A 24,989-nucleotide genomic window follows, 5' to 3' on the forward strand; every position below is an offset into this window, starting at 1 on the left:
GAAACCTTGGAATACATTAGTATGTTCAGCTGTCTAAGGTTAAAACCTGCTGTTTCTCTTCGCTGCTTGTGGAATAATGGACTGTGGTGTTGTGTCCTTCAGGATTCCCTCTGAGCGGAGCAGCAGCGAGCGACAGGGATCCTGGGTTGGAACAGAGATGCACGTGTGTGTGCCTGGACTAGAGCTGAGGGGCGGAGAGTGAGCGATAGAGGAAGGCATCGTCTCCGTCCCTCTGGGCAACAGGAAAGACCAGCGGCGATGCTTGTGGTGTCCCTGCACTGAGGGTGGGCCCGTCCCTCTCGACATGCATGCCCCTGGAGGAGCGGCTGCCCCCTGGCACTCTCCATCCTCGGGCAGGGCTCTGGCCCGCAACCCTGGTGTCAGTATCAGGCAGAAGATCTCCCAATGGGAGGGCTTGAGCCAGTTGGCTGCAGAAGGTGGCCACAGGGCAGCCTCTCGCACCCTTTCGGACAGCTTGGGAAATGGAAGCTACAAGGCCAATTTAGCTAAAGCCAAAAGCCTAGGCTTGGATTTCAGGGAAGGCCAGTGTTGTGGCATCAGACAGCAGCAGAAGCCCCTCCCCTGTGGAAAAAACACAATTTCGGCAAATGGATTGGGGATACAGAAGGATGTGGCCGTCAAGGAGCCTGACGATGGCCTTCTGCCGGAGGACCCTGGACAATCTCTCCCGCCTGGGAATTTCTACACTTCGCGGGGGTTCTGGAAAAAGATGGAGGAAGTCCCCTGGGGGAAGGAGGCCGGTGCTGTTCATAGTAAACAGAGGAGCCCTGACTATGTGGAGAAAGGGGTGCAGGTGTCTGTGGATAGGCCTTGCCCTCCCTGCCCTCCACCCAAGCCCCAACGCACCTTCCAGTACCTTGGGGAGCACAGCCCTCTGGGGTATTTGCGCCAATGGGAGAGCTCAGCTCCAAGACACAACCGCTCAGAGGGCAGGAGTCGACCCCTCCACACCTCTCCTCCGACCTGCCCTCCTCCGCCTTGCCCCGTCGCCCTTAGCAACGGCATCTCCAGAGGAAAGAAGAACAGGTAAGGAATTCCAGGGTGGGATTCGCGAAGACCCCAGCTGTCTTGAGATTTCTGGGAAGCAGGAGGCTTGTGTTATACATCAATGTGCTAAGATTATGATTATGTAGTACATTTCCAGGTGATCTATAATTTAGAATTGAATGCTTAAATTGTTGTGGACAGTTACCATGGGAACTGTAGCTCTCATGCAGCTGTATGCCAGGCCCGTCCACACAGTACATGCAGTACTGGGCTGATTTAACACCCTGTGTCGTGAACTGTCATCCATGGGGATGTTCACTATTAGCCCAGTTGAATGTGAACCAGATTTAATTCTCACAGGTTTTGTGCTGCAACTGTTTGAATAGGCCTTCTTAAGCACCCCTCACTGTAACTACAAGCCTGTGTGCCAATGAACATTTTGCACTCTGGGCTTGACTTTCCCTACATGTGAAATGTGGGCAGACTGCCCTTATAAGTCTTTAACAGATTGGCCACAGGGGAAACAAGTTCACATCTGTGACAGTGGATCGCAGAGTGTTTTTTATAGGCTCTCTGCTTTTATTCTGGGTTTTCTACTGCTTTGTTCAATTTCCTTACTATACATAGCAGAAAATTAGTCTTCAACTAATAAGAGCCGTCTCTTTATTTTTTATTTCTTTGTATTTATATTGCTTATCTTTATTGCACGGAATGTTATTCAATAGTATTGTATGGTGTAAAGTGAGTGGACTCTGGGTAATCGGTAATGACTTCTCTGGAAGTTGGATAAGGTGTACTGAAGCTCTGTTGTTGCATGATGCTTGCTACATATAAGACAGAAACAGCATCTTCGAAAGAGCATAACAGAAGTGTGTGTGTGTCTAACTTGCATGAAAAGATTCTCCCAGATGTGTATCTGTTGCAAAACTAATTAATCCTTGAAGACTGGGGTAAGTATTATATACAAGACCAGTAATAAAACATTCTCAAAGCTATTGAACACCATTGCCATGACGTCTGAAATTACTTTATAGGCACTGACCTTAACCCAGCCACTGATGTCCTTAGGTACATTTGGGTTGAGATGTACAATGGTGAAGGTAAGAAACCTTTCACCAGGGGTTTCCCAGTTCAAGTCCCAACACTGATGTGTGTAACTTTGAGCAGGTTCTTTAACATCTTTGAGCTCCATCCTTTGGATGAGACATTAAATTGATGTGTCCTTTTGGCACAGACTCCAGTTCAGCCCTTGTCTCTGCAACCCATCTGGGTAAAACCGTCTGCTGAAAAACTACTTGTCAATTTTTGTATTAACCCGGACATCTGAGGAATGAATATACTTAGGTCATGAAACAGCTTTTGAATTCCCTCGTGTCTGTAAGACACACCTTTTTCCTTCAGCGATGGATGGCAGCCATTTGTATGTTTTCTGGTTTCTGGACTGTATTCGGCCCACATCCTATTTAAATGACCCTGAGAATTTAAAAATCTTTCCAGTCTTTAACTAGAAAAACTGAAGCCTTTCAAAGAACTGAACTGACATGCTTGCAGTGTTTCTAAGAACTGCTCATACAACAGAAACAGACAAGGGTCTTTTCTGAGACGAAAAGGAAACAGAGTAACAGAACTTTTGCAATTAAATGACCACCAAGTGTGCTGAAGTGAGGGAATTTTAGATGACGCACACCACTCCAAGGACAAAAGATCACGACAGGAAAATGCTGGTATCCATCCACACCACTTATTCTTTGGGAAAGCCAAGCCAGAGCCTGTAGAACCTTTGGGTGCAAGATAGTGGAATTACACCCTGGATAGTAGCCCACTGCAGGTATCACAGAGAGAACATGCAGACTGTGTACAGAAGGTGCCATGGTTCTGGATCACACCTAGGACCCAAATTCTGTGAGGCAGCAATGGCCATGCCATCAAGCTGCTCAATTCTGATTATTCAAAGCTACTTCAGCTCCATTTGGTTCACAATGCAGTATCCAGAATGGGTCACTGCACATCCTGCCCCGTTTACATTCAGTCCAATTAGCTGCCTGTTCAGTATAGAAGTGCTTTTAAATTTACAAGGCCCTTCATGGTTCTAGGCCTTCGTAAATATAGGATGGGTTGGCTCATCTGTGCCTATATTTGGACATCAGCAGATGCTGAGTTACGGCTAGTTCCTCAAACCCAGCTACAATTAGGAGGACTAAGATCCTGTAGTTGTCTCGGAGTGTAGAAATGAATTCATCTTGACCCTTCTTAAGAAAAATGGTCTAGGTGAATCTTTTAAATCAGACTTTAAACCATTTACTTTAGTTTGTTCTTCAGACGGAGTAAGCACTTGGAATCCCATGGGCGCAGAATTGTGTATACAGATCTTTCCATAGAAAGGCACAGAACTGCAAGTATACCAGTTTTGTTTTAATGCTTCGCCTGTTTTTATTGCTGTAATCACAGGAGTATGTGTGCAGAGTTCAGCAGCAGCTTTGTCTGGATACTAATTCAATAAGCACAAGCTGTCTGCTTGGTTGAGGAGCATTAAAGACAGTTCTTGTTTTTAGTGAGTGGGGCCTAATGATGAAAATCATGTGAACCCCTGGGTAGATGTGTTGCCAAGTGTGCTGTCCTTTGTCTTTACAGCAACCGAGAGTGGCAAAGGACCACTTTTCCAGTGTCATCAACGGTATCCCTGAGTTGTTTAAATAAAGCTCATACAAGCATGTTCGAAGCAGAAGAAAACATGCTTCGCAGCAGAGTACAGTAAAAAGTGCTCGCTGCTGGCTGACAACATGAGGGATTATAGGCTGCGGCCTCCTGCCAGCAACCTCTCTTCCAGCTGGAAGCCGACCAGGACATGATGTCATGTGTTTTGGCAGCGGCTGCCTGCATTGTCTCAACTTGGCCTAGTTCTGACTGGAGCTCAGGGGAACAGTGCCGCGGCAGTTTGAAAACATCCTGTAGTTAAACCCGCGCATCTTTCCAGCGCTGGAGATAGCGCATTGAGGCCATCAGCTTCCTGTGTTTCAACACCACGCCCAGCCCCCGCTGTGGAGCTTTAGGAGGGCTGTGACGGTTTTCTTAAAATATGTCTAAATAGGAGTGCAGTCTTCATAGAGAATTTATCCTTACCTGACTGGCTTTGTAACAGCAAAGTGATGTGGTGCACGGTCCTAGTTGTGGTTAACCACTGGGGCTAAATGCAGATGTTTTGGGTGATACAAGCTGCCCAAGACACCTGGACTCCTTTCAGGGAACTGCTGGACAAGATCTGCGGATCAATTAATTCTAAACAGCCAAATGAGCCTGACGGGTCAAAAGGCTACAGTGGATATGATGAAAGCAAGCCATTCCTATATTCTTTTGTAGGCACGTTGATGAACATGCCTGAAAATTAAATGCAGACAATCTGCTTTCCTCTCACTGCACACGCCGGCACTATCCTTGGAGCAGGGCAATTAACTTCATGCAGCTGCCAGGCGGAGAGCAGAGGATAGGAAAGACACAGACAGCCCATTCTCTCAGGAGCTGCTGCTGCACGCTATTCTGTAAGAGAGGCTCTGTGCCTGGGTCTGTTGGACTCTTTTCAACAATCATGTTGTCGTTATGCAGGAATTGTCCTATACTGCAGTTAATCACAACTCTTCGACTACAGGGTTAATGTTCAATTTCTAACTTGAAGCTTTCCAACACATCTGAGTGAATCTGGCAGTGTAATTGCTGAAACCTAAGCACACAGATGCTTTGTACATCGAGGCCTGCAGATTTAACAGTCACCCACTGTGTTTAGGTGAGGTGGTGGGGCTCATGGAAGTAACCACGAATGACGGCTACGTGGAGTCCTGGCATGTTGTGTTGCTGGGAGGCCTCCCTTGTCTCCACAGCTGGATTTATCAGTCCCATGTTGAAACCAGTTCCTGAAGATGCTGTACTTTTCATTTAATTCATAGCAGTATTTCTTAAACAAATTGTATGAATGAAAAGAGCTCCTAAAATTATTGGCTTCTCTCAGCCCTTTAGGAAAATAATTATTCCTCAGGCTTAATCGCAGACATTGCTGACTGGCTGGTTTCATTCACTCATTACAGAAGTAATAATTACTCATTCTTTACATTTATATAGCGATTTTCTGGTCACTCCACTCAAAGCGCTTTACAGGCAATGTGGACTCCCCTCCACCACCACCAATGTGCAGCACCTGGATGATGCGACGGGAGCCATAGTGCACCAGTACATTCACCACACACCAGCTATTAGGAGAGAAGAGCGATGGCCAGGATGCTGGGGTAACACCCCTATGCTTTTCGAGAAACGCCCAGGAATTTTTCATGACCACAGAGAGTCAGGACCTTGGTTTTATGTCTTATCCGAAGGATAGTGCTTTTTTACGGCATAGTGTGCCCGTCACTATACTGGGGCATTAGGAGCCACACAGACTGTGGGGTGAGCGCCCCCTTCTGGTCCCACTAACACCTCTTCCATCCAGGTACTGGCCAGGTACACACCTGCTTAGCTTCAGTGGGTTGCCAGTTGTGAGTTGCAGGGTGATATAGTTGCTGGCGAGAAGTGTGCAGCTTTCTTTCCTCTGTGCAGCACTTCCAGTGTGAGGCGAGCCTCTCTTTGTACTAATTAACGTACCGATTAATGTACTGTATCTGTCGTGCTTTTCCCACAGGAAGTCCTTTGAGTTTGAGGATGCCGAGCGGCTGCAGTTCCTCGTGTCCGGCAGCACGGAGGGCTCCGGGGAAGCACGGCGTTCGGGGCTGTACCACACCATGTCCGAGGACAACATCTACGAAGACATCATCTGTGAGTCGGCCTGCATCACGTGCGGATGATTGGCTCAGTGGGAGAAGGTTCCCACTGAAGGGGCACAGCTACTCAAAGGGGAGCAACGCTCAGTGCTTTAAACCTGGGCAGTGTCATTAGCTGAGTGGCAGGATACTGTCAGAAAAGGGCAGGTTTGGGGATTTGTGAATTTCTCCCACAGTAGGGGCGTTTGCAATTTTTATAGATCAAACATCACCAGTTCAGTCATGGGATTTGTTGTTAACTCATCATGGTGTGGATTTCTCCTGCCAGGCTCCTGTAAGCTTGTGGTACAGACAACCGTGTTGGAGCTCACAGGGTGTGAAATGGCTGGCAGGCCAGGGGAGAGCATGACCTTGTTCCCTCCCTGCTCATTTGCAGATGGAACAATTAGAAATTTCTAGCAGGAAAGGTATCAAACAAAAGGAACCCGCATGTCTTAGATCATTGTGGCTTTGCAAGTGGCTATGAGCCCTCTGTGATGCCAAAGCTGCGTCAGACCTCCATCAACTGCATCATCTGACACCCACTTTCAGGAGCTGAAAAAAAAACTGCTGTTGATAGTTTTCGAGAAAAACTTTACCTGGACTAACTGGACTATAACTGCTCTCTCCCGGCTCCAGACCCTGCCAAAGAGAACCCTTATGAGGATGTGAAGCTGTCTCCTGTGTACGAGCAGAAAGGGAAGACTATACCCAGGCAGCAGCAGGACAGGCTGCCGAAGGTAGGGCGTTGCACCATTGCCTCTCCTTCTGCTGCAGCGCCAAGTGCCAGGGGCATGGGCAGTGCCTCTCCATGGAATACACTTTCCCTTGTGAAAATGTTGGATTTTTTAATTTCTCGATTTCTCAACATGATTCTTTCACTAGTCTGAGAACTACCTGCTGTACCGTGACTGCTTGACATTTGTCTTTGTGTTTCCTCTGCTATGTTGTCCGGCTGCAGCTGATTTCTGCCTGTGACCACAAACTTCTGGCTAAAGCCATAACCAGGGATGGTGTCCTTCTCCACTCTTCTCCGAGCTGCAGACAGTCTCGGAGGGATGAGCGATGAATTGTCTTGTCAGTCTCTCGGCCCATGTTGCCTTGGTTCTCCCAGCTGTGCAAAAAGCTCTCCATCCTCATGGCTGTGAAAGTGCTGGTTACAGCCCTCGTTACAGCAGATAGTACAGTGCTGAATTAGAGGAAAACAAGAAGACAGGGTGCATCCCTCTCATTACTAACCTTCCTTGCCTGTTTGGTTTGTAATACTACACTAACCTAAAGGCCTTTAGTAAGGTGCCTTCTAAAAATCCCAGCTTCCACAGCTTGGTTAATTATGTTATTCATAACACCTGAAACTCTTTGTGTGAAGAACTGCCCCCTTTTCTCCTAAATACACATAACTTCTACTTTCCAGTGGTTTAGTTAACTGTGTCCTGAAATATAACTACAAAGTCTCCCCTGTTGAAGAGTACAGATGTCTGAGCTCTGTGGTCCTTGCATGATGTTGGACCATGCTGTTTCCAAGGTGTGTTTCCAGAAGCCTCTGTCACCCCTGGCTCCTTCAAAGGGCGTAGTGTGTTTTCAGTGGTACATGGCAAGCGCAGAGTATCAAAGCTTTCCGTGAATAGTGCTGGTGATATTGTGGTGCAAATTGTGTGAAGCCATGGCATAGGTGAAACTGCCAAATCAACGTGCAGGTTAACGTTGATGCTCATCATTTGTGTGCTGCATGAACAGAACCTGCAGATGACCCCCGAGAGTGATTCTGCATATTTAACATTGATGAACTAAACTGCTTGCTCTCGGCGTGCTTATCCCATCCCCTTCTGCAACGAAAGACGAGGGTGATTTGTTTTGATTTCTGGATGTTGATGTGACAAAATCTGACTGTTGAATTGATGAGAGCCCTGTGTGAGAGGGACCCGGAGTGGAAAAAGGAAAGTGCTCCAGAATATCCCAATGCACTTCTCTCCTTTGTGTTTGAGCACTGACAAGTCCGGCTTGAGCCAGCAAGTTGAAGTGGAGTTATTACTAGTTCCTCCCACAAGATGTCAGCCTGTGACCGGTTTACCTTCTCTGCATGCAGCCGGCACACAAAGGAACAAGATCAGGCTTCTGTAACCTTGTGTTTGCATGTTTTACTTGGTTTTATTATAACCCTAATGCACCAACACAAATTGCCTTTTTGCTTCTATTAAAGAGCATGAGAACCATTGGTAGAGGAACTGCTCCATTCACAAAATAGTCTCTTTAGTGTAGCAAGAGTCCCCATCCCAGCTAATGCACAGCCTGGCAATCTGGAATCTGGCCCATCATTGGCTAATCTTGTCTAATGTAGTACTGGCGTCTATTTCTACAGCTGAGATGAGCTGCATGACTCTGTGTGTCTCTTCGTCTTCCTCACTGGCCCACGTGGGGGGAAAACCAGTACAAAACTGTAAACTTCTGTAAATTTTGGGGAAAATCTAATGTCCTTTTGTTTGTTTTCTTTCTGTGCTCAATAAATCAAGCCAGTGTTTTTTCTGCTCGGTCTCTGTAATCCAGGGGGAGAACGTACAGGCGAGTAGGAAGAAGTGCGTGTAGCCCTGGCCGACGTGTGCTGGCTGTATAATGACCCCCATCTCTCTCTCCCTCTTTCCAGCTGCCTCCAAAGCCCTCCACTCTCTTCAGCCGACAGGTGCCCACGAGCAAAACGTGGCGGGGCCGGGATTTCGAGAAGAGGGAGGTTGGAGCGTCCCCGCTGAGGTCGCCCCTGACCACCTCTCGTGGCGCAGCTCTGGAGGGGGGATTCCGTCTGCGCAGACAGCCACGGGTATGCGCATCTGCACGTCTGCGTGGAGTATAGATGCATGGTAGAACTGACATTACATGGGTACACAGGGGCCAGTCCAAAGACCACTGCTCTTCCTATCCCATATCAATGATCTAGGCCCTGGCGAGGAAACTTACCAAATATAATCTTACAGCACCAGCCTAAGTACAAATGAAAATGTTTCACTCAGTAGGCTTTGTAGTACTAAACAAGGCAAATTAACATATGTTAGGGTTGTGCTAAACCAGCTAGTAAATGAAAGAGGAGACCTAGTAAAATAATCTTGTTTCAATAAAAGCAAATTAATTCAAAATGTGAAGCATGCAATGTGAAAGCAGCCATATCACCCTGCAACTCACAACTGGCAACCCACTGCTGCTAAGCAGGTGTGAGCCGGCTCAGTACCTGGATGAGAGACCTCCTGGGAAAAACTAAGGTTGCTGCTGGAAGAGGCGTTAGTGGGGCCAGCAGGGGGCGCTCACCCTGCGGTCCATGTGGGTCCTAATACCCCAGTATAGTGATGGGGACACTATACTGTAAACAGGCGCCGTCCTTCGGATGAGACGTAAAACCGAGGTCCTGACTCTCTGTGGTCATGAAAAATCCTAAGGCGTTTCTCGAAAAGAGTAGGGGTGTAACCCCGGCATCCTGGCCAAATTTCCCATTGGCCCTTACCAATCATGGCCTCCTAATAATCCCCATCTATGAATTGGCTACATTTCTCTGCTCTCCTTCCCACTGATAGCTGATGTGTGGTGAGCGTTCTGGCGCACTATGGCTGCCGTCGCATCATCCAGGTGGGGCTGCACATTGGTGGTGGTGGAGGGGAGTCCCCATTACCTGTAAAGGGCTTTGAGTGGAGTGTCCAGAAAAGCGCTATATAAGTGTAAGCAATTATTATTATTATTATTATTAAATGGAGCAGAAGACAGTATAACTTATAACGTCTCTCGCTGTTTTTGTTTCCGTGGATATATTTTTGACACTTTGTGTAATGGCGATATGCTAGATGGTTCTGAGAGATTAGGGATTGATTTCGTGTTAGACAGTGTCCTGTGCGAATTCGAGGATACTTAGAATCTGAGGATACCAGCTTTGTGGCTGGTTTCTGGGCATATGTCTGAGCAGTGGCAAGCGGAGAAAAAAAAAGTGTTTGTTTGTAATAGCGGCGATTTGACTTCACTGCAGCAGCTCAGCAAATGCAGTTCATGCCTCTGTTCCGCGTTGACTGTCTCTTTAATGAGAGAGAGAGAGAGAGAGAGAGAGAGAGAGAGAGAGAGAGAGAGAGAGAGAGAGAGAGAGAGAGAGAGTTGGCCTGCATTGCTGCCAGTCTGTCTGTTTGTCCTTGGCAGTACGACCATGCTGAGGCGCTTGAGCAGAAGAAGGGGCAGCTGATGGAGGAGCAATGCCCTTTGGGGGTGAGAATTTCAGCAGGCAGGGAGGGCTCCTGGGTCCTGGAGGGTTTTGGGGTTCACTGAAGGAGTGGGCTCTAAGGGACTTAAGGGAGAAGTCCAAAATCTTTACATTGCATGTTTCTTCTGTTTGCTTTCTGATGCTTTCTTTCGGAATATAATTGCTTTGAATTTGATACAGTTGTGAATTCGTGGTTTCCAGATTTTGTGCATGCACTTTACTGTTGCAAACCCTGGATTTACACTTCACTTCACTTTACTTAGATGAAGATCTGATGAAGACAGCAGAGTTGCGTTTGCGTAGTGCTGAGTTCAGGGTCAGTGCTGAATTGATTTTGCTTTCATTCAGCACCCAAGTCATAGCAGACCTTTAATTAAGAAAAGCTTAATTAAAAGCTTTAATTAAGAAAAGCGGCTGTTTTTTAATCATTTTTCAAAAACAATCATGTTTTTTTCTGCTTAAATGTAGGATCTTTATGCACTGTATAATTAAAGTTACTCGTTTCTGTCTTCATCTACTAAAGAATCTTGTAGGAAAATTTCCAGATCTTCGTATGTCGCTTTCATGTAAGAAATTGAATGCAAAAGTCTTCCTGTCTCTGAAATAAGCTGTGGCTTGTTTACTGTGCCTTAGATCTACCACACATGTATCCAGTGTGCATGTTTATTTTCCCTACACAATTACAGCAGTTCCCTGCTGCTATATTTAGATGCTTCTCTTCTGAGATCCCTGTATAGTGTGGTTTTAGGATCGATTTTCAGTCTCAGCTGTAACAAAACAAGCTTATTTACATTTTCTTGAGAGAAGTTTTTAAGGTTTTTTCAGCAGTTCCCAGGAGTCAATATTGAGCAGTGAATGGTTCAGTTCTGCTTTTAGCATAAAATAGTTCTGTCATGTGGATTGTAACCGCAGACTTGAAGTGCTAGAGTAAATTTAAACATTTACATTTGTGGAGCGTTTAAAACTCTCAGAAAAGCCCTTTGCAGTGTTCCTGGTCCCCAGTTCTGAGCCTGAAGTGTTGCTTTGCAGGGGGTGTTTTAGATTTCAAGTCTTTAGCTGCTTAAGATCTGAGAAGAGGGTTTAACTTAAATAAGGCTTATTGAGGCTTAGTTGGACAATTTTAAACCTTCTGTATTATAGCCCTTGAGGACCCAGAAAGGAGACCCTACTCTAAAGTTGTCTGTTTAGTTGAGATTGAGTCTGTGTTCTTTTGCTTCATATCATAATCCAGTTGGAGACAGATAGGTGCAGCCTATATCCGAATCCTGGCTGAAGTGAGGTCATTATGGCACATTTTGGGTTTGTGTACTGTATTGGAGAGTTTAGTGTCTGTGCCTGTTCTCAGGAAATGGGCAGATATAGACTGTTCTTTTGCTTTAAAAGAAGATAGTGAATTGAGCTGGAGGGACGCACTCTCTCCTCCATAATTGTGTTTAGCAAATGCTGCCAGCATACAACACGTTCTCTTGGTTCATCCTCTCTTTTGGAGATGTGAAATTAATTATTTCAATAAAAACAGGGCGTTCTGTGGAATGCTTACATCTGGCATTTTCAGCTGTCATATCCCTTACAGATGCTGTGTGAAGTTTGTCCAGCTACACTGTTCTGAAAATGGTCCTGGTTGGGTGATTTCACACTGCAGCACCAAATATTTAGCAATACAGAGTATTCATATGTAGGGAATATATTAATATATATGAATCTCTGGAGATGCATATGAGTTTATGTACAGTACATGTTTTATTTGACTTTTTGCACAGGGACAAAAAGTCTGGTTTCTGTGATTGACAGGAAGTGGTCAAGACCCTTTGAAGTACAGTAAAGCATCTCTCTGAAGTTCAGCAGACTGTACTTTGTGCTGGGCCTACTGCTGTTCTGTGTGTGTTCAGAGATGTGTGTGTGTGTTCAGAGATAACAAGTTTGTGTTATGTAACTTCATTAAATTGAGTCGAGTGAATTTTGTTTTGGGTGGGAGAAGCAATTGTTAGCCCCAGATTTGTACTCCCACCCACATTTGCATGGTGTCCAATGTGTGTTTTGAGAATTTTAAACAATTCTGGCTACCCTAACACTGTTCTCAAATTCAGATTTTTATCTCAGTAACACAATGTCTTTCTCTAGTCTCAGGCAACAGAAATGAAAGACAATGACAGAGTGAGTTGTAAAAGTTCCCTAAAACCAACCACAAAGTCCGAAATAAAATTATCGAGACTTACACTTGTTGGTCCCTAGGTAAATGTTTGTGTAATGTGGACAAGGGGCAGATACTGAATTACTTACTTCTGATCGCAGTAACCTATTGAATGGCTGGTTGAATCAAGCTGAGGGACTGCAACCATAATAATTGTCTGAGATGAAAGGGTTTCTTTAATTGGTAGTCTAATAGTGACTGAGGCAGATAGATTAATTTTTGTCTCAGTTTGTCTGACTGTTCTGGGACGCACTGCTGCTGAAGCCTGGCACAGTTCTGGAGTAGCCATCATGCCCTGTGGACATGAGCATCACTAAAATACATTTTTGCTTCTATCAAAATAAACTTTATTTTACAATAAACATCTCACAATAAGTACACACTCATGCAAAGTCATATAATCTCTGCTATATTACAGCTGTTCTAAAAAAAAGGTGATTGTCCTTTACTGAAACACGTATATGGAGATCTCAGTATTGTATAGCTTCCATCTTCTGTGGACAACGTGCAATATCTACACTCATACTAACTGAAAGTTTACTGGTAGTTCATGGTTTTGAATCAGCTCATGATCTTGCGGTTTCTTTTACATGGAAGGAATCCTGTTTTACTTGCAGCCTGCTTGGGAATAACAATGGCAAAAATTCTGTATACAATAGTGAGCTAATTAAGAAAAGTTATAATAAGCAGAATCTTTTTTATAATATTTTAATGTAAAATCACATCCTAGGCATTAATTAAAAGCAATACATGTAACGTTTCACACGAAAGTTGAAAAATACTGAAGCCATAGGATTGTATATAATATGATCATATTTTTATTTGTTCTAAAGCAATAATTCCCAGCCCTGGTCCTGCAGGAACACTGTTTTCTGATTTTTGCTCAAGCTGAGTTCTTAATCACAGGCTTGTTGATTTGTTTAGTATTCTATTTGGATCATATTGTTCAATTTGCTTTCAGTTTATTCCGGGTAAAAAGAAATTGGTACTTATTTCATATCCCTGAGTTTCAGAACTGCCCTCTCTCACAAGTGCGGCCTGAAATACAACCAGCTGGGCCTCTACAGAGGGACAGAATGCTCATTGTGGGCATGTCCGATACAACACCTTTCCCACCTGTGTCTGTTCATCAACAGATAATCAACTAAGTTTAGTCAGAAACAATGACAGGCAAGTTAAGGAGAAGCTGAGGAAAGTATGTTCTGTATTCTGAAGTTCTTAGAAATAGTACCCTTGAAATCTAAATAAATAAGCAGTTCAATTATGTTATCAGTAGGCCCCGAAGATGTAGAGTTCAGCTGTTATAAAACTCAGCAGACATGTGAAGCGTCAGCGTCTGTTACATACAGACCTAATTAGACAGAAAAGGTGACTCACGGTGGGAATGTCATTCCCACCTGCCTATACCTTAATTGATCACATATTAAGAGCTATTTAGTCAAAAATAAAGGATGAATTTTGGAATTAGCAAGATGAAGAGGGGCTGCATAGCGGTTCCGTGTGCTGAAGGTGTTGAAAATAATGCAGTTTAGGATATTTTTTAAACCAAAACATGAATGCTGAAAGCTGGATCTGTAACAGGCACTAATGATTAAGGGCCCTGCTGGAACAAAAAACAGCAGTGACAGGGATACTCTGGAAGCAGGATTGAGAGCCACTGACTTAGGTCACAAAGAGCAATCATCCTAAGAGGCCTCTCAGAGGTTATGCCTGTAATAAGATCTAATTGGTCATCTACCCACCTGTAGTCTACATTCAAAATTTTGAGCAACAGAGAAGTGGTTTCAAAGAAAAAACATTTGAGGAAAGACCAGAAGAGAGATGAGCTTTTTGCTGCAAGATTCCTGAGTAGTTGTTAAATCAGTTTTGTGTTTGTTAGTTGCAGCGTACATACAGTAGAATAAGAAAGAAGTTAAGCACTGCTGTATAAAGGTGAACATCATTTACACCAAACACTGAGAAAGATAATCCCAAACTTTGAATTGCCTGGTGTCACAATTATAAACCCTAATGGCTTTGCTGTGGTAAATGTGGTAGCGTCCACCAACTGTCTTGTAGCTTTTCTGTGTAATTGGACAGTGGGTGGAAGTTTACATTTCATTCTTTTATCTGACCCTTGGTGTGGGCATCATCTGTGTTTGGTAACATTGAATGCTTTGCGTCATTGTACGCTGATTACAGTATAGACTGGACTTATTTTGATTTTAGTTTTTGCAGAGGAAAATCAGGTATCTGCGCACAATAGGAGATGTGGCTTGTCAGTGTGCTGCTCCATACTTAAGCCAAGAAAAAGTGACCTGTTTGCTTTTGAAAGAGCAGAACATTTGCAAGAGAAAGGTCTCTCAAAATCCAAAGCTCTTTTTGAGAAGTATCCATCAAACTTCTGGTTTGGGGGCCAATAAATCACAAATGCAAATGGAACAAAAATTATAGTCCCTTAGGAATATATATAATTTAGTCCTACCAGCAGGTTTCCACCAGTGCTGTTGTCAGGGTGACTGAGGGCCATGAATGAGAGAGCCAGCAGCTTTCAGCTCATCTGGAACTGATTTGAGAAGTGTGCGATGAGTGCCAGAACTGGTTCAGTTCACTCGGCAGCTCCCAAATGTTATTCTGAGATTTTGTTTTATTCGGCCAAAGCTGCTCTTTGGCAGACCTGCTCTCCCTGCTCTTGTTCTGTGCTTGTGAGATGTAGGAATTAGTTTCTTTCTGGAACACAATTCGACAGAAAACCTCTTGAAATTGTTGGCTCCAATATATTTTCTTCAGGAAGTAACATTTTATTCAATGTGCAGTAAATGAGTTGCAGTTTTTTGTGATGAAGTCCAAAAATGCACTGCAAACCAAAAGACCACCTTGAAAATAAGCACTGGGACAGTTTTTTCTCTGTCTCTGTTCTTCTCCTCAGTATTGACGTCAGATCAGTGTCATTCTTTAACAAACAGCCTGGCGATTGATCAGTGTTGTTCTCATATGGCAGGAGCTGGATGCCTCAAGCCCAATAGAGGGATTCTATCACACACTGAGTCAAATTTTATTGGATCGAGCATGTGTCGGATAAGACACATCAACTTCTTATACTGTGGAAAAGATTCAGTAGCTTTGAATTAACCCTTGAATTGAACACCTTAGTGGAAGAGCAATATGAGGGGCTCATCTAGCTATAATCTGGTTGGCCTAGGGAACATATTCACGATTAGCATGAAGTGATCAAGGTTCCCAATCCATGCACCAGGTGGAATGAGTTCAGAATCTGCAAAAAAGGGGATGTTGGGGTGGATATGGGTTCCAACAGGGTAAACCTATATTTTTACTTAGCTGGTGATGGAGAGTTAGCACTTAGTTCTTGAACTTCAAGTTGAACATCTGTAAGTTGTTAGGATGTATGCTGTAGATTTTGCTGTGTGATGTGTGATGTGTGATTGAAATAGCTGAAAAATCTGTGATGCTGATATCTGCACATCAGTGGGTTGAGTAAATTCAGAGTCAGGGTTCACTGAGAGCTCAATTTAGAGATGTGAAAGGAAAACCATTTCTGAAAAATGGAGACGGAAAACACAGCACGCAGACTGAAACCTTGTCCCGTGATCTTTTCTCTCTTGTGTAATCGTGGACAATAAATAATACATTATTTGCAGCGTACCAATGGTGAATGCTGGATGTGATGAGTGCAAACTGGCCTGTTTCTTTTCCACTTGCAGTACGTGAACAGGATTCAGGAGATCTTTAATGCCAAGAGGGGAAAGAAACGAGTGAAGACCCAACTGACGAGTGGCCAGGAGGGCCCCAACCGAGGTACATCTGCACAGATGCAAGCTCTTGAGAAACAGCCTGCCATCAGGCAGAGACCCCTGCCAGCGGGGTTTTCTGATGAAGATGAGCTGCAGTTTGAGGCGTTAATTAGTCTTAGCTCATATTTAGCTACTGTGCCCTTACAAAACCCATGATCAGAGCAGTCCTTTCAGACAGCTTTGTATGAATCACGAAGGAGCAAGCACAGGGTGGGCCAGCAGTTCGCTCAAGGTGCTGCAGAGGGGTATCAGTGTAAACAGCTTTTTGTCTAAACCACGTGAACGCACGAGTGACTGGTGGATCTCTGCCCAACCTGACATGAATGAAGAAGCTGTTGTGCATGTCTTTGCAGATGATGCCAGTGGGACAGAGAGTGATCCAGAAGAGAATGGCAAAGGTCAGAACCATTCCTACACTACAGAGCTCCAGCCTCTAGTACCCATGCTGCATGTGTGTGGACATCTTGGCTGGTGTGACACACCTGTCACCCCCTGCATGGGGAAATGTTTATCTTGTAGCTTAATAGCACCAACTACAGCAAGATCAGTTCTTAAGCTGTTAGTGAGTCTTCTCTGTTTGTGTTGTTGTTCATTACCTGATTTGTAGGTTTAACCTCAAAATGCAGAATAATCCATTCTATTACTCTCTAAAAGGACGCGATTTAACTACCGTAGGTAGATATTTAACGGGAAACAAAAACATAAGACTGAGACTTTGCATTCTTTGGCACAAGTGGAGTCAAACAGCTGGACGAATAGATAATCTTTCTAATTTTGCAAAATACAACTAAAATCCAATTTCACACCATGTGTGTCTGTTTCTCTGCCATGTGTCCAGGCCAGGCTCGCCGCTCGGTCTATGTCCACTCCACTCTTCGGAGGAACCCCCGCTACCAGACCCTGGAGAGGGACCTATTCGAGCTGCAGGAGCAGCAGCTCTTCGAGCTGTTTGTTGTCGTGTCGCTGCGAAAGAAGCCCTCTGGAAACACGTACACACCAGAGATCACACAGCAGTTCCCCAACAAGGTGCGTTCGCCACTTCAGAAGCTCTGCCTTATATAAAACACCTGCTGGACGGGAGCTTTCCTGGACCAGGGCTGGAGACTCTGGAACAGCACGCATCATTTCTAGTGCTAACCATTTTGAAGATGCAGCAGCATGCTAGATGGCAAAAACAAACTTTTACAAAACAGAATACCGCTTGTTCACAAGATTCAAATGACAGGCCTCTGTGGGAATTAAATTTGGCCTGTGTTAAAATGTTGCAGATACATGGCACTGGTCACTTGTTTGCCTATTATTTCTCATTTGTTCCTGATTCGGGTAAAAAAAGAGTCTATTCAAGGATTGTCAAGCCAGGTTACAAACCGGTTCAATATCAGCAGGTTCACTTCAATTTCAGTAAAAATATAGTTTAGTTGTTTAACATTTGTGAATGCTGTAGCACTGTACATGTGTTTCGAGTCATTTGGTTTGATTCTGAAGAATTCTAAGAGCATTGTTAACACTTTGAGATTCATTAATTTAAATTAATTGGTATATTGATTTTTTTCTTCATCTGTTTTTTCTTCATTTTGCATCAAAGATGGGATGAAATATGGAGGAAGGTCTTTTCTGACTAAAATAAATTGCTTTTGTGGGAAATTTTCAGTTTGGAATAGCTTTACTAATCTGCACTTAAATGTCTATTATTTTCTTTTGCGGTTTGATTATTTTTCCAGTTGTACCTCACAGGCAGCTTATGCTGACAGACTTTGGCTGTGTCTTAGCTTTTTTCTACAGGACCTATATTGTATAACAGTGCAGGTTTTTTAAATCCTTTTTAAGAAGCTGGGCTCTTGTGCTTCTGAGTTGTCATGGAGATTTTGAGCTGCTCGTGTCTGAATGGAGTGAGAGTCCTGCACTTAAACAGAGCCCCACTGACCACCTTCTTCTTCTTACATTGGGCAGTTTGAGAAGTCCACTCGGCAGTCCAAGGACGCTGAGGACAGGCTCCAAGCCATTCCCCGCTTCTGCTTCCCAGATTCCCAGGACTGGCGTCCCACTGCAGAGATCACCAGGTTCTGTTCTGATCGTCTCATTGTATTCTTGTCTTCTCCTTTCCTCAAGGCTCATACTTCATATTACCACTTTGTTTCCGTGTGGATGGTGCAAGGGGTGCATCTAGCTTAATGACAGCCTTAGTGCCCACAAGTGGGTAATTCTTAAACTTAGTCTAACTTAAACTAAGTCTAATTGCTTGAGACGAGTTGCTATTTCACATTAGAAATGTTACTCCAGTGTGTCTGCAGTTATATCACCCTGCAACTCACAACTGGCAACCCACTGAAGCTAAGCAGGTGTGAGCCTGGTCAGTACCTGGATGTGAGACCTCCTGGGAAAAACTAAGGTTGCTGCTGGAAGAGGTGTTAGTGGGACCAGCAGGGGGCGCTCACCCTGTGGTCCATGTGGGTCCTGATGCCCCAGTATAGTGATGGGGACACTATACTGTAACCAGGCGCTGTCCTTCGGATGAGATGTAAAACCAAGGTCCTGACTCTCTGTGGTCATTAAAAATCCCAGGGCGTTTCTCGAAAAGAGTAGGGGTGTAACTCCGGCGTCCTGGCCAAATTTCCCATTGGCCCTCCTAATAATCCCCATCTATGAATTGGCTTAATTACTCAGCTCTCCTCCCCACTGATAGCTGATGTGTGCTCACAAATGCCTTTTTAAGATAATAAAAGTCATAAAAATAAAAGATAAAATACACCCCATGGAGAAAATAAAAAATTAAAGCAAATCTAAATTTAACTATAAGTAATAATTTTCACATTGCAAAGTTTCTTAAAAAATGTGTTTTAAAAACATTGTTAGTTACTGATCATTATAGAGCACGTGTTCCTCAGTTTTGGAACTATTTACCAATATATGAAGATCTATTTACCAAAACTGGGTATTGGTGTTACCGGGTGACTTTTTGGCTTTTTGAAGTACAGAAGGGCCAGTATCAGCCAACAGCAACACAGGTCATCTCTTGGTAAACAGATCTTTATTTGCTGCCTTTCTGACAGAAAATTAAACAAGGTAATTAGAACTACTACCTAATTAAAAATTAATCTCAAAACCCTTAATAAGTATATGTTAATGAATTTGAGGAAAAGCTATTAAAACTTTTATTATGTGAAAACATTTGACTGGTTTAATAAATCAGTTATTGGGGATCAGGTGCTTATCTGCAAAGAATTGTCTGTTTTCAGGATTGGGTGGTACAGCACTCCCTGGAGTGGTTCAATTTTTTAAGGCCTCCACGTGCATGCAGTATAGTCTCTGTAATCCAGAAATTGGGAGTTTGATGCTAGGATATATAATTAGCTGACTGGGAAAGCTATTTCCCAGCTAGGCAGTCTGTTATCGTCCATCTCCAGCTGGGCTGCAGAGGTTCAGAGCCAATCCAGTTTCCCTGGTATTTTGCCTCAGCAGCTCCCCCCAGTGGTCATCAGATCAATTGTGAACTTGCAGTTCTACTCCCACAAGTTCAGTTCTCCTTGCCACGTCTCAGCCCTGCCGTCTGTGCTTTCTGTCCTTGAGCGAGAAGGGACCAGATGATCAAGGGTCAAGGTCGATGAGTGGACGGTGTGTCTGTCTCTCTGGACAGCAATGCATAGTCTCATTCTTTGAATGGTTTTAGGTGGGCTTAAATGGCAAATTGGCAACTCTACGTTTTGAAACAGTATAGAAAAGAAAAGATTAGAGCGATATGAATGGATTAGAGTAATATAATCATTTACTGAAGTACTGACCGTTTTTGGTCAGTACTTCCAATTCTGTGACTGAAGACTGACTTTTTATTCTTGGTCCTCAGTGAAACCTTTTCCTTCGTGCTGACGGGAGAGGACGGCAGCCGCTGGTTCGGCTATTGTCGGAAGATACTGGTAGGTTTTCAGGGTTTGCACGCTGTGTGTCTGATCAGCGTGGTTGTTCACCAGGGTGGAGGAATGCATTAAGTTTCTTCAGTGCTCGCGCATGGTTCTGCAGTCGTGACCCGGTTTCTCCCCTCTTTCTCGGTGTGTCCCCCAGCCCAGTGGGAAGGGGAAACGGCTTCCTGAAGTACACTGCATCGTCAGCAGGCTGGGCTGCTTCAACCTCTTTGCCAAGGTAAGGCAGCTGCTCAGACTCGGATCCCTGCTCTATTGCTCAGTCAGCTGTGTTGCTGCCACATGTGCGTCATTTCTGAGCCCATCAAACGTACCTGGTCTTTAAGGGACAACTGCACTGAATCCCTCCGCAAGTCTCTTGCATCAGGCATCAGTACAGCTGAAAATGAGCTGTATCCTGTGAAGACAGCATGCAAGTGGAAGACAAATTCAACTAATCCGCGTTGCTCTCTGCGGCTTGTCTTGTGCTGCACTCGCAGTGTCAAGTCAGTGCTTAGATAAGCTTTAGCATTAGTGGGTGGTTCGGCTGTGCTCTGCTGAAAAACAACTCAGGTTGGGATTCATGTTCGTGTTGCATAAAACGGCACCACAGTTTGAAATACCCAGGACAGGTCCTGTCCAACAGAAAGGACACCTGCACTCATTGAGGAGCCCAATCTTGTTGTTTCTGCAACCGTGGCTGTGGTTGTATCTCATTAGCGATTGTGGACACGCAGACGAACCTCTCAACAGGCTGGAACTGATACTCTGGCTCCTGCCTTTACCTTGGAAAACCTCATAACCCAGTATATCCCTAGGCATTGTATTTCACAATGCGCTTATCATGGATTGTGAGCAACTTCATGCATTTGCAAGGAAAAAAGCATTCAAATATTCATTTACATCCTTGCCCAGCATTTCTGCTCTCTTCCCCCTATAAGCATATCTAAAGGGACATTCAAATATACAAACACAATTTAGATTTCAATTAGATGTACTAAGCCTACTTCTATATTCACACGAAGTGCTGATGATTATCAATGATGACTCTAGTGATTTTAAAATGGTCCTAGTGAATCAGGTTATTGATTTTCACCTTTTTCCTTCATATCTGACTAATTCATTGCCAGTGAGGACCCCAGTCCCGGTGTTTGGCCTCCTGGGCAGTGTGTGAGCTCAGGGTGCCGCCTCCCTCTCTGTTTTAAGGTGCTGGAGGAGGTGGAGAGGCGCAGGGAGATCTCGCCCGCACTGGTCTACCCGTTCATGCGCAGTGTCATGGAGGCCCCCTTCCCTGCGCCTGGGCGTACCATCACTGTCAAGAGCTTCCTGCCTGGCTCTGGGAACGAGGTGAGGCCCTGCCTGGCCTGAGATAGGGGCTTCTCAAGAGCCTGCTCCTCTAGGTTCATGGCACATACTGCCTTTAATTCTGCCTTTGCTCTGAATCGGACCCTTGAATTAATTGATTCAATTAATTCTAGTTACTTAAAGAGACCAGTAATACCTTCTAAGCTGTGAACTTGATTGACAGACAGGTGCTCTCTGATAGAAGAGAACCCATCTTCAGCTACTTTCCAGTAAAATTTCACACCTTGAGTCTCTTCAGTCTATCCTCTTCAGGAAAGAAGAGAAGATGAAATGACTCCTGGAAGTGAAAGTAGTCAGTAATCCTTGGATCTTAAAGAGGAATTGCTCTGGAAGGAGAACCACTATTGGCCTAACCGGGGGGAACAGTAGTTTGCTTGGAACGAGGAGAGAATGCTGATCAACAAATTGCAGGGTTCATTGTTGTGTTGTGATTGTCTGATGGCATGAGAAGACAGGTCTGTAGTTGGCCAGTACTGGAAATGCTGTTGGACTGGACCCCCTGATGCTGTGGTGTTGCAGGTCTTGAACCTGTGTCGGCCGGTGGACTCTCGACTGGAGCACGTGGACTTTGAGTGCTTCCTGCAGTGCCTGAGTGTGGGCCGCCTGCTGCAGGTCTTCGGCTCACTGCTGCTGGAGAGGAGGGTTATCTTCGTGGCAGACAAGCTCAGGTAGGCATGTGCAGTGCCCAGAGCCTCTGGCTAGACTTGGGACATACAGTCATCCCTTGTTTGGTTGTGAGTAAATGTTGTAAACCGGTTATACACGTGCATCTCTGCTCACATACAGTAGAAGCACTCAGTGGGTTTGAGCTGAACAAGGACAATAGAGAGGAATAACTAATGTGTTGTGAAGTAGTGGATAGCTGAATGGGTGCAGCAGTTTAATAGGAAGCAGATGGATTATAGTTATAGCGGATGCATTTAAAAATTCCTTTTTCTTTAGCTTTCCTGATAGCTATTGGAAGCAGTGAGTTTTGGTTATAGGGTACTACTAGTTTAGAACAGTCTTTACATTAATTAAAATAAATTCCAGCTCAGAAACAGATGTTTCACACCCATAGTACCGTTGCCTCAGGACATTTCAAGCCCAAACACTTTGGCTGTAAACTGCTGTGCGTGAATTCAATGTTCGATATTGATAATGAGACATTGCTATTGGAACTCCCTGACTGGACAGACTGGCTAGGACCTGCAGTGCCAGAATAGTTATGACAAAGAGCTGCTATCCTTTTCTCTTCTTCTCTTTAACTATTTCTCGGTTGTAATCCGCCACCTCAGCACCCTGTCCCGCTGTGCCCACGCTGCCATCGCCCTGCTGTACCCTTTCACCTGGCAGCACACCTACATCCCTGTGCTGCCCGCCAGCATGGTGGACATCTCCTGCTCGCCCACGCCCTTCCTGATCGGCGTGCTGTCTGGCACGCTGCCCGAGCTGCTGGAGCTGCCCATCGAGGAGGTGAGCGCACCCCCTCTCTTCACCCTGGCCCGAAGCCATTTTAACACCTGCTCTCCCACTGATCTCACCAAGCGCAAGTTTGGTCTTGAGAAATGTTTTACATATGATGAAGTCCAATTACTCAGTTAGTGGAGTGTGAAATCTGTAACATTTCACAGTTATTTTTGTAGTACATTCTTGTTGATGGTGAGTAGATGCAGGTTGACTCCCAGTGTGATGTTTTAATTTGCATAATCTTACAAATGTAATTATAATAGGCAGCTCAGTGGTGCAGTAGCTAGCGTTGCTGCCTCACAGCGCCGGGGCCCTGGGTAGTTTGTTGGTTCTCCCTGTGTTTGTGTGGGTTTCCTCTGGATGCTCTGGTTACCTCCCACAGTCCAAAGACATGTTGATAGGTTAACTGGCTATTGTAAAACACAATTTTGGTCCTGCTATGAGCGTGTGCATGTCTGTGTGAACCTTGTGATGGACTGGTGTCTCATCTGAGGAGTACCCTGCCTTGTGCCTGCTGCTTGCCAGGATAGGCTCCAGCCCAAGCTCCCGCCGTGATCCCGCACTGGGGAAGCAAATTAGACGATGGATGGTTGTAAATATAATTACTACTAATATTACATAAGCAACAGCCATTACAGGTTTAAAATATAACAAATGTTAGGGATTTTTTATTTAAGTATTTTAAGAAGTTTTGAAAAGTTTAAGAAGGCAAACGCTAAAAAACAAAAATACAAAAAAACAGCCAGATAATAAACAAAAAGTTTAAAAACTTGCTTATGGCTTTTTATGCCTTGTTGAGATAAGAGTAAAGTCTGAAAATCACAAAATGATTGAATATATTAAACAAACAGGACAAGTACAAAGATCAGTGTTCTCCAAAAGATTCAAGAAAAGGAACCCAAATCTAATGGAATCACTCCAGAGTGCTTTTGAATTATGCCCTTTTAACATAGAATGTTGATAGAAATATTAGAATATTTTTGAGTCATCTTAACCTTCAGTGAATTTACACATATATAACTGTTAGGGAACAAGTTATAGGTTTATTCCATGCTGAAAAAAAGAAGAAAGAGAACACAACGTTTCGGCCGTGGAGCCTTCTTCAGGTGTCACACCTGAAGAAGGCTCCACGGCCGAAACGTTGTGTTCTCTTTCTTCTTTTTTTCAGCATGGAATAAACCTATAACTTGTTCCTTTGCAGCCTACGCATGCTGACGCAGCTACCCACCTGAACTATATAACTGTTACACCAGGGCCAATTACAGATAACTTCCAACAGCTGTCCATGTTTATTCCCAGGTAGTTTTAATTAGTAATTATTTTCCTTACACTTAAGTCAGCCCCTTGATCAGCTTTGGAGAATCAGACCCTTAACTGTTTCAAGTAAGATTTTAACCTGTCAGTCTGGGGTGGAGCTCAGGGTGTTGCTCAGGGCACCTTGTGGAGTTGCTGGTCTTGACCAATGGGCCCATGCGTGAGCTGTTCCCATGGGCCCAAGCTGCCCACTGTCAGAAGGCAATACAGTGATGCAGTACTTAGAGCAGCTACAGTACCTGACAGCTCTAGGATCCTGGGAAGGATTGCTTGGGGTGCCTGTCTGTGTGGAGTTTGCATGGTCCCACGACATTTGTTTTGGGTTTTGCTGGGCAAACCAGTTTCCTCCTGCGTCCTAAAGACATGCAAGTTAGGTTTGATTGACTGCTCTGTATTGTCTGTTTCTGGAGGAAGTGTGATCAGCATGACCAAAACTGATCCCACCTCTTTTGCAGGTGCTCATTGTTGACCTTTGTGGAGACCGATTCATCCGACAGGTGAGTGACCGTTCTGATTAAACCCTTGACAACTTTTAAAGAAGTCTCGGGTATTGAAATACATAGAGCATCCTCAGCTGCAGCTTTCTGCTCTAGTCAGTTGAATTCAGCAGTCATAGAAGTGTTTGAGTGCTGCTGTGGCTTGTGTCCCTCACCTCCTGGTCCTCCACAGATCTTGGATGAAGACTGCATCCTTCCTAGCAAGCTCCACGCAGCCCTGCAGCAGATCCTGGAGCAGCGTGAAGACATCCTGAGGCAGGAGGACCAGACGCTGAGGGACGGTGAGGGTGTCCTGTTTTTCATTGGGCAGTCTGGAGGGGACATCAGGCTCCTAAATCAGCTCACATAATAGTGTCCATTACTGGAGTTTCCGCCCTGTTTTCTAATATAATAATTCCCCCCAAATTAAGTAGTGTTAAACCACCCTATGGCAGGTTGACATAGGTTATATTCCAGGAATCATGGTATCGTGCTG

At 44.5% G+C, this 24,989-nt stretch overlaps 1 protein-coding gene across 1 annotated transcript in view; it reads left to right on the top strand.

Annotated features, from left to right (window-relative positions):
- dennd2c (DENN/MADD domain containing 2C) overlaps window positions 1–24,989 on the top strand; it is a 54,152-nt gene that overhangs the window by 19,241 nt on the left and 9,922 nt on the right. Inside the window, exons 3-17 of the mRNA XM_088640018.1 lie at window positions 103–1,047; window positions 5,672–5,805; window positions 6,429–6,529; window positions 8,431–8,601; window positions 15,907–16,000; window positions 16,350–16,394; window positions 16,835–17,022; window positions 17,947–18,056; window positions 19,838–19,907; window positions 20,053–20,130; window positions 21,096–21,236; window positions 21,774–21,917; window positions 22,527–22,709; window positions 24,473–24,514; window positions 24,687–24,795. Of these exons, the coding sequence (XP_088496144.1) occupies window positions 305–1,047; window positions 5,672–5,805; window positions 6,429–6,529; window positions 8,431–8,601; window positions 15,907–16,000; window positions 16,350–16,394; window positions 16,835–17,022; window positions 17,947–18,056; window positions 19,838–19,907; window positions 20,053–20,130; window positions 21,096–21,236; window positions 21,774–21,917; window positions 22,527–22,709; window positions 24,473–24,514; window positions 24,687–24,795 (2,353 nt within the window). The 5' untranslated portion in view covers window positions 103–304. The remainder of the gene's footprint in view (window positions 1–102; window positions 1,048–5,671; window positions 5,806–6,428; window positions 6,530–8,430; window positions 8,602–15,906; window positions 16,001–16,349; window positions 16,395–16,834; window positions 17,023–17,946; window positions 18,057–19,837; window positions 19,908–20,052; window positions 20,131–21,095; window positions 21,237–21,773; window positions 21,918–22,526; window positions 22,710–24,472; window positions 24,515–24,686; window positions 24,796–24,989) is intronic.

The sequence above is a fragment of the Lepisosteus platostomus genome, chromosome 7, assembly GCF_059453375.1.
Source record: "Lepisosteus platostomus isolate fLepPlt1 chromosome 7, fLepPlt1.hap1, whole genome shotgun sequence".
NCBI lineage: Eukaryota > Metazoa > Chordata > Actinopteri > Semionotiformes > Lepisosteidae > Lepisosteus > Lepisosteus platostomus.